Source organism: Gymnoscopelus braueri (assembly GCF_963280865.1).
Source record: "Gymnoscopelus braueri genome assembly, chromosome: 4".
Taxonomy (NCBI): domain Eukaryota; kingdom Metazoa; phylum Chordata; class Actinopteri; order Myctophiformes; family Myctophidae; genus Gymnoscopelus; species Gymnoscopelus braueri.
In genome coordinates, this window is record NC_137605.1 from 19,796,682 (window position 1) to 19,806,376 (window position 9,695).

At 39.1% G+C, this 9,695-nt stretch overlaps 1 protein-coding gene across 1 annotated transcript; it reads right to left on the reverse strand.

The window, feature by feature from the left end:
• Positions 1–1,087: 1,087 nt before the first annotated feature.
• LOC308084707 (gamma-aminobutyric acid receptor-associated protein-like 1) lies at positions 1,088–8,535 on the reverse strand. The gene is made up of 5 exons (XM_080427531.1): positions 8,336–8,535; positions 5,424–5,513; positions 4,889–4,967; positions 2,979–3,097; positions 1,088–1,619 (listed from the first exon to the last, which is right to left on the reverse strand). Exons 2-5 carry the CDS (start codon positions 5,511–5,513, stop codon positions 1,554–1,556), a joined length of 354 nt encoding a protein of 117 aa, XP_080283657.1. The 5' UTR covers positions 8,336–8,535; the 3' UTR covers positions 1,088–1,553.
• Between the last annotated feature and the right edge of the window lie 1,160 nt (positions 8,536–9,695).

A 9,695-nucleotide genomic window follows, 5' to 3' on the forward strand; every position in this document is an offset into this window, starting at 1 on the left:
AGTTGGGCAGTGTGGGGGTAATCTTTCATTGCAGATGAGCAATATGGGGGGGAAATAACAATACAAACAATATTTGAAGAAAATTACTCATTTTGTGATCACGTCATACTTATTGTTTATTGTTTATTGTTTATTAGGATCCCCATTAGCTTTTGCCATGACAAAAGCTAGTCTTCCTGGGGTCCGACACAGACAAACATTTTAACAGAGACATTCCTTACATCAACTTTACAATCACTATAATCTAAATAAAAATAGGAAAAAAAAAAAAGAAAAAAAAGTACAATCAAGTAGTACAATTAAAACTATAACTAAATCACTTATTACACATTCAACTTTGTGTGTCTGGGGATTAGTACAGGCATGTTTTCATCAGGCGTTCTTTTAACTTTTTCTTAAAGGTGATTTTGTGTTTGTATTTGTACTTATAACTACAAAGTAAAATCCTCAGAGCCAATTTAAATCTGAGAGCATTAAAAAGGACATGGATTTTTCTGTGCAGTGATCTCACATCAATATCAAGATTTCTTTGACCGTACCTGTAGTTCCGGCCTCGGTCGTTTGTTCACTTGTTCCCTCATAAAGTGGCTCTTCTTCCTGGGCTCTGGTGATATCCTGCAGCTCCATCATGACTGCGGAGACCCTTTCTTCTGTCCCTCTAACTTTCTGTTTCCCAGGAAAGTCTTTCAAGTCCGTCAACACCTCTTATCCCCTATTTGTTCCTCACTAGACCGTACGCAAATTCCAATTAAGCTCAGAACTGCAAATACAATGTGCCATTTACATAAAAGTGTCCCCAATACATAAGGTTATTTGCAAATTAAATTGAAAAACACATTTTGCTCAAAACCTCCGCAAATAGTCCAGCAGTCTTCTAATTTGATGTCGGAACACTTCCCTATGATGATTTCTCCTTTCTGTTTGATTTCCTCCTAGACACACTTATAAAGGATGTGGCATTATGTCACACCCAGCCCTTACAGAGCAGAAATTAAGATATCACATTTTAGAGTATTGATATGTAAACAGTTCATTTACAAACAAATTGGGCACACCGTGTAGAAAAAACTAAACAAAACAAATGTAATTCATGCATTTTCATCTTTATTTTCCACAAAAGTATGATATTAATTTACAAAAAAAGAAGAACTATTTGCATTAAATACAGATAATTGAGAGAGAAAGATGACAATGAAGAGAGCTTAAGTATTTTGCTTTGTTTTTTAACTTTCTTTCTTTTTTGCCCTCCCTCATTCCATTATGATAATGTCTCTGCATATTATCAAAGCATCCTTAAACACATCATGCTCACCCCAAAATACTGACAGACGCAGCCCCTGTGCACAACCTTTGTGCCACCTGTTTTCAACCCAGTATCTATCTAAACAAGACTAATAACATAAAAGGAATAAAAAAGGTAGTACAGCATTACAAAACACCCTTAGCTTTTCACTCAGCCAGGCTCTCCCTCTCATCTCCTTGTTCTCTCTTCCTCGCTGTCTTTCTCTCTCCACACACACACACACACACACACTCCTCTCTTTTGTCCCATCTCAGGCACCGTAGACACTCTCATTGCTATAGGTCATATAGAGAAACAGGTCTTCCTCGTGGTGTTGCTGGACAAGAGGAAGACAGAGAAAAAGACACCATTTACCATCATCATTATACTATTATGGTTATTAAACACACATTAAGAACAAGTCTGGTTGACTTGATGCAATCAGTAGATCCAGTCAAATTCAACTGATGGCTTTCGAGCAGATGTGAGCAAACATATTGTTTTGTAGATCGACTTTTATTGGCTAAGAGATTTGGTGTAGAGGGAACAAAGAAGGGAAGTATAGACCCATAGAGGACACTGGTCATATAGAGCCATCATCATGTAATTTCCCAGAATGCAGGGCTTGGCTGGGTTTCCCCTCGGCTCAAGTTCATGACCGTATCGTTTTAAATAGGGAGACTTGTCTTGCAGCAAGTCATAAAACTTACTGTAGAATTAGATACACTAAACAGAGAGCAAAATATTAGTGCAAACCAACATGATGTGTAACCGTGTTATGTGTTTTTCATGAGATACAAAGGACAGGCTAGCAATGATGTAATCAGTAATGTCAGTCATTCATCGGATGGAAACAGAGACCTGTCATGACTTGATTTAAATTGATTGATGCACTTTACTTAGTGAGACATGAGAAACAGTACATGGAAGTACAATTCACAATACAAGGTCTACTAAACTGGAAAACTCATAAAGCACTAAGATTGTTTAAAATGAGATCCCCACGCACACAAATCATGATAAATATCTGCTTCATATCGATTTTGAGTATGCAAGTGCAAAAAACTATTTATGTCTGCAAAACACTGTAAAACTCATTCTTAGCTGTCAGAGTGAGTCTTCTTTTAATCTATGATTCAGTCCACCAAAGCACCAGGCAAACAAAAGCCAACAGAGCAGCGATGGTGCTTCAGCTAAATTACAAGCATTAGGCACCGCCCCTTTACAGATGGAATGTTTTTCTTTTTGTCTAGTAGTCTATTGACTTACTGGCAGGCTATCTGAATATTTCTATAGATAGTGAAGCAACATGTCGTCCACGTGACTTTTGGTAGTGTCTAGTACACGGGTTGCTTGGTGTGGGGTAAGGAATGTGTGTAAGTTGAAACTTAAACATCCTGAGAGTGCAGGAGATATAGGAGACATATGTTTGTGTTTATGTTGGTTGGGGGTGGGGGCCGGTTGTTCCCGAAGAGAAACGTGTACGTGTGTGTGTGTGTGTGTGTATGTGTATGTGTATGTGTATGTGTATGTGTATGTGTATGTGTATGTGTATGTGTATGTGTATGTGTATGTGTATGTGTGTGTGTGTGTGTGTGTGTCCATCTTGGGAGAAGCCGCCGCCAGCAGCACGTGTGAATTAAAGTGTTAACATGTCTCCAACTCTGGAGTATGCGGAGGCGGGGAGTGTTCTTACCTCATAAACAGCAGAAAGAGGGGAGCTGGACGGAGGGAGAGAGTTGTTGACGAAGAAGAAGAGTGCCTCCTCAGGCCGCATTGACACTCGCTGCCGGATGAGGAAGCACAACTGACCCACTGAGAGAACGGAATGAGGGAAACAGAACAGAGAGAGAGACAGAGATTGTCGGTGACATATCTGACTTAGAATAAAAACGCTTTCATTTCATCTGAAGTGGAACAAAACAAATCACAGCATGTGAGTGTGAGGAAGAGCCATGCTCTGTGTCGAGACGTCTTGCGACATATAGAGACAAGAGAAAAAGAAAGCTAAATGCTACGCAAGCTGTGGAATAAACTCCCCCTTGCAGAAACCGCAGACTCACTCGCAATTTCCCGCCATAGTCAGAAGACTGACCTCTTCAGACGCTACCTCACCCCCTCGCACTCCTTTGTCATTGTACTCCTTCTTGTCCCCCTTTTTTGATGGATGCTAGTTTGCTATGCAGATATACTGTATGTTGGTTACTATTTAGAAAAGCATGTTGTTTGGACAGATGCTAGGCTCAATGTTTACCTGGTATCCTGGTTTCTTTGAGGCACTACTACACTGTTCTCTTTGCACTTATATGACTATTGACACTGTTGTTTGTTGACTAGGGTTCATGCTTACACTGCTTACCCCAATCTCGCACTTGTACGTTGCTCTAGATGAGTGTCTACTAAATGCCTAAATTCTAATTGTACACAATTTATTTGTAGGAAGAGGACTGCAAGGAAGTGACCTCAAATGTTAATTCAGGCGGAAATAAAGAGAATAGAATTGTTATTCTCCAATTAGAAATAACCGAGTTTGTTTACCCTAAAAGTAAATAAATAACAGAGTAAAAAGTGAAATCCTGAAGTTATCCAAGATAACACATCTCTGTTTAATGAGAGAGTGGAAGAAAACAAAAAGAATGTCAATAATAGAAATCACACACAGATTTAAGAGAAACTCAACCTGCTAAAGAATAATAGGGCGAGCAATAAATGGACCGGGGGCGTCCGGCCCTTTGACCATCTCAATCCGGCCTGCCAAGTCATCAAAGAAAAACAAAATCCCCAAAACAAATCTACATTCTAAAAGGCTGTCATGTGTTAATGGTTTTGAGACAAATTAATGTAACTCAACTCCAATTAATAGTAATTCATATTTAAAATTTTAGTACATACCTGCATTCCTCTATACTTATGTACTCAAATGTTTTATGTCTATATTGTAAGAGTGAAACAGTCTGCCTTGAGTCCATATTCATATAACTAAAACACATTGCAACATAATGCAATGTGTTGTATCAGTGACCTATGGAGGAGTGGTGCATATCAGATAAGATAAGATACTTTATAAATGTATAGGCTCATTTAAAAGTTGATACGGCATTGACGTGGATTGTTTTATGTAAGTAATCTTTTCATTGTAACTTCAGGGTATACCAGAGTGATACAGTATGGTACAGCTGTAAACAAAGAAAAAGAACATTTTGTAACTGAAAATTCTTGTTGTGAAAGCAAGGACCTTATTGTAAAATAGTCTGGCATGTCTACCATATTCACACAGTTTTAACATAATTCAGCACTATGTGTTTCGAGTTTCAATTGTACAATGTGTGGCCCTTCACTCACTTTATCGAAGTCAGTATGGCCCTCTGGAAATAAAAGCTGCCCACCCCTGCTTTAGATGAACAGCCCAAAGATTTAATGCTTATTAAAGGGACACGATTTTGAACCTAAATCTCATTGTTCTGATATGAGGAGATCATGTGTGTGTGTGTGTGTGTGTGTGTGTGTGTGTGTGTGTGTGTGTGTGTGTGTGTGTGTGTGTGTGTGTGTGTGTGTGTGTGTGTGTGTGTGTGTGTGTGTGTGTGTGTGTGTGTGTGTCTGTGTCACCTGTCAAGTCTGCAGGCACAAGGTATTTCTTCTTGTCCAAGTCAGGAGCTCTTGACCTCGCTGCTCTCTCCACAATGATCTGGTTTACAATAAACACAAAGGAGTGAAACCATGCATTCATTATCCCACATGATCAAACTGTAACTGGGTGATATGTTACATCGAGTTAAAAGTTGCATTCAAGGCCTTAAACGACCTCACTGGACAGCACCAACATATTATAATCCGATACCCCTTTCTACCATTCCTTTTAACGTTTTCATTTATGAAATAGGGACAGCTCACAAATATAAGGAAGCATGATCATACTTAATAAAATGATAATGCTGGTTACAAGATTTTGTTTTTGTTAACAAGGTCCCCATTGCTAATCACAATTATTGCAGTTTTTCAATGTTGGTCATTCTGCATTGCAGCAGACATTCCAAACTGAAAAGAAAAACGTTGCAACGTATCAACAGTACACTTGTGCATCCTGAATGTTGTATGAAGTCCAGCCACATGAGTGGCTTAGGTAGCAGTTGGATGTACTCACTGGTATTTTGTCAGGATGCTTGGCACGCACTCTCTCTCCCTCTGCCCTCCTAACCTCTAGGGGTACTGTGCGCTGGTACTGACTGCCCATCTTAGAAACACATATTCAAAACAAATATTAAGACTGGTATGTTAAAATCCCTACATTGCTGGTAACAACCTTCAGCCCTGTAACAGCTCCTTCTCCTTTAGGAAAATAACACCTGCTGAGGTCCAGGCTGCCATTAATAATCTGAAAGTGAGTAGTGGTCCCGGGTTAGATGGCATTGAAAACAAATTTCTAATGTTAGCATCACACATTATCAGTTATCCACTCTGTGATCTTTTCAATTTGCCATTGACTAATTTTGAAATACCTTCTATCTGGAAGTGGTCTCGTATCACCCCTTTACACAAAGGGGGAGATTTACTTGATCCTAATAACTATCGGCCAATCTCAATTATCTGCTCTACTGTTAAAATATTTGAAAAGTTAATTTACAACCAATTATCTCATTATCTAGATGAACACAGTATATTATCACCTTATCAATCTTGACTTATCAATCAGAATTATCATTTAAGTGCCATATTGATAACATTGTGAGGAAAATAAATCTCAGTATTGGTATTCTCTACCGTTCCAGAAACTATCTTACATTTTCTGTTAGAAAGAAACTTATACTTCAACTCATCTTACCAATAATGGATTATGCAGATGTTGTATATCAGGTAGCATCCAAAACAAATCTTATTCCTCTCAATACAGTTTACAATAAATTATGCAGATTTGTTCTTGGATGTTCTTTCACAACTCATCATTGTTTAATGTATGAAAGTCTGAATCTGCCCTCTCCCACTGTAAGAAGACAGCGCCACTGGTTACAATTTATCTTCAAATGTATTCATTTCAAATACCCACAATATCTAAAACAATACATGGATCAATTTTCCTCCAATTATCACTTGAGGCATTCCAGCCAACTCTACTTTACTGTTCCCACTTTTTCAAAAGCAACAGCCAAGAAAGCCTTTATGTTTAAAGCTCCTTCAGATTGGAATAACCTACCGGCAAATATTCGTTCCATTTCATCTTATTATCTGTTCAGAAATACGCTGTCTTCTTACTTTGAGAGTGTATGTACATGTCTATAACTAATTCATAACTATAACATTGTCATATAACCTCTATTAATCACTCTAAATATACTGACATTCACAATATTGTTCTGTCTGTGTTGACTTAATGTTCCATTTTTATGCTTTACATGTTCTGTTGTTTTATGTGTTTGTCCTGTCTGTCTGTCTGTCTGTCCTGTTCTGTTGTGGTTCCTGTCATCTGTCTTGTTGTTTGTTTACTTGTTTTGTCATATCTGCTATTGTTTGTTGTAATTGCTTTTTGTTGTTTAATGTTTTGTTTCCCCCTCTGTTTTTTTTTTGTTTGTGTTTGTGTTTTTTTTTTTTTTTTAAATGTCTATACAGTGTATCATGTACCTAGGATCCCCTCTAAAACGAGATGCTACATCTCAAGGGGCTATTCCTAATAAAGAATTTCAATAATAAAATAACAAACATTTATAAAGTTAAAGCCAGGGGGAAAGGTTTGCTTGCGTGATGCAATCAAGTGCATCCAGTCAAATGCAACTGATAGCTTGAAAGAGCATACAGATCTACTAGCCCTAGAATGGCTGTGTTATTACATACATTTCGTGCATTCCAGATACTGAAATGTATGTAATATCACAGCCATTCTAGGGCCAACAGATCATGCAGCCTAAATAAGCAACACTGCCTAGGAACATCTAACCTTTTATTATGGATGTTGCCTGCAGGTTTTATTTATTTGTTGACATGATAAGCTCAACGATGGAGGCTACAAAACAGTGAACAGGGGGGATGACATAATGTTCTGGTGACATTATTGTTGGTCAGGTCATATGGAGCCATCATCATCACGAGTTGAGGAGGTGACGCCACGTCATTTCCCACAATGCAGGGCTTGGTTCATGGGTTTCCTTCGGTTCATGTTCAAAACCTTATTGTTTTAAATGTGGAGGTTTGCAGCCAGGTATAAAACTAACTGGAAGTTACTACACTACACTAGCGTAGATAAATAAGCTAACATTAGCTCTGGTACATAGCGTTAGAAGGAGTTCTCCTTAACGCTATGTTACTTTCGAGCCAGGCTGCGCAGCCTCTCGTCTGTAGTAAAACAAAATGACACCTTCTCTACTCACCAAAACAAATACGGTTTTAAGATGTTGAAAGCCTACTTTCCTTAGTGGGGACACTCGGAGCCCCCCACCTCACGTCTAAAATACAATTCTTGGCCAGAAAAGAAAATATTTAATCTGAAGGAAAAATCTTTTAGTTACTCCACTGCGCCCTCTACAGATCTTGTCAATTGAAAAGAATACATTGACCAGATCTGTAGGGGGCGCAGTGGAGTAACTAAAATATTTCCCCATCCAGTGGAATATTTTCTTTTCTGGCCAAAAAGTGTATTTTAGACGTGAGGTGGGGGGCTCAGAGTGTTCCCACTGAGGAAAGTAGGCTTTCAACATCTTTGTTTTGGTGAGTAGTAAAAGCGTATTTTTTTTAAATATTTACTACAGACGAGGCTGCGCTACTGGGGGTGTTCGGGCATGCTGAGCAACGGCTGAAAAGTAACATAGCGTTAAGGAGAACGCTATGGACTAGAGCTAGGTTTAAACGAACAATGTTATGGCCGTTGTTCCAGGTGAGTCCAAAACGAACCAGAATTGGCACCAATCAATAATGTTGGCCTGTTTATTAATATTTTAACGTCCTAGTTATCAAACAAGTGGCTATACGGTGACTTGACGTGTGGCACTGGTTAGTTGGAGAACGATCGAGTAACGACAACGTCAGTTAGCTGCTGCATGTCAGCCTAGAAAACAACACAACACTCACCTTTAAAGAAAACACAAAAAAAGAAACAAAAGGAATCTTCGAATGTCCGCGCAAATCCCGCCTAATCCCAATGGGTCAGTTTTATTATAAAACTCCCGTTATGGTCAATAACTTTCTAAACAACGATCATCGACCAGGCAGAAGCCTAAGATGTCGACTGGAGGGGTCTATTTCTTCTGCAGAGAAACAACAACAAATACAGCTAAGGCCTCCCCTCCACACTATTTGGGCGAATCGTATGACTGTGTACGACCTGTCCAGACAGGGATCCATTCACTGTATAGGTTGCTGATCCGGTCTGGGTCTAGAGCAGATACGGAAGCGGTACATCTATGTTACGTAATATTGCAAATTGCCCGATATAGTAGGCGGGCTCTAGACCGGATCTGAGCACTGAAGAATAGTAAGGAACCAGGCTTTCCACTGGTACTGTGGAATTTATGGTGACGCGAGGTTGATCTGTCCATTCAGACAGAAGCAGAGGCGGGATCTCAGTTTGTTTACAGTGCATTCATTGGCTTGATAGCTACAGATCTAACTGTCATACGCCCTTTTTGTCCCACTTTCGGCCATGCGGATCAATGGCAGGGCTAGGAAACTGGGACAAACCAGCCCAGGGCCACGCCCTAGGGGCCCAGACACAGATTACGTGCGTGTCGTCATGTGAGGCTACTCAGGCAAGCCAATCCTGTCGATCTGTAGTACAATTTATACTGAATAGTGAATACTATAATATCAACAGGATACTGTATATTCAGTGGTTGAAAAAGTACTCAATTTTGTTACTTAAGTAAAAGTATCAATACCATCATGTAGAAATACTCTGTTACAAGTAAAAGTCTGGAATAAAAAAATCACTTGAATGAAAGTACAAAAGTATTGGAATCAAAATGTAATTCAAGTACCAAAAGTAGGCACCGCTGGCGTAGCGGTTCAGGCACCTAAACTCAATGTAGCCTGGCAGCACGTCGCAGGTTCAACTCCCGATCCCAATGGCCTTTGCTGTATGTCACTCCCCTTCTCTCTCCCCATTTCCTGTCAGCCTACTGTCTTGTCAAATAAGGGATAAAAGCCCATTTTTTCCCTTTTTTTAAAGTACCAAAAGTAGAAAGTACTCATTATGCAAAATGTCCCATTTCACAAGTTTCTACAAAGTAACTAGTAACTAAAGTTTTCTAATAAATGTAGTGGAGTAGAAGTAAAAGTACTGAAAATTGGGAATACTAAAAAAAATACCTCAAAATTGTACAAAAGTACAGTAATTGAGTAAATGTACTTAGTCACTTTACACCACTGACAGCATACTGTATACTTGAATTATGCAAGCTAGAAGCAAGGCTGGTTATAGTTGTGAAAAATA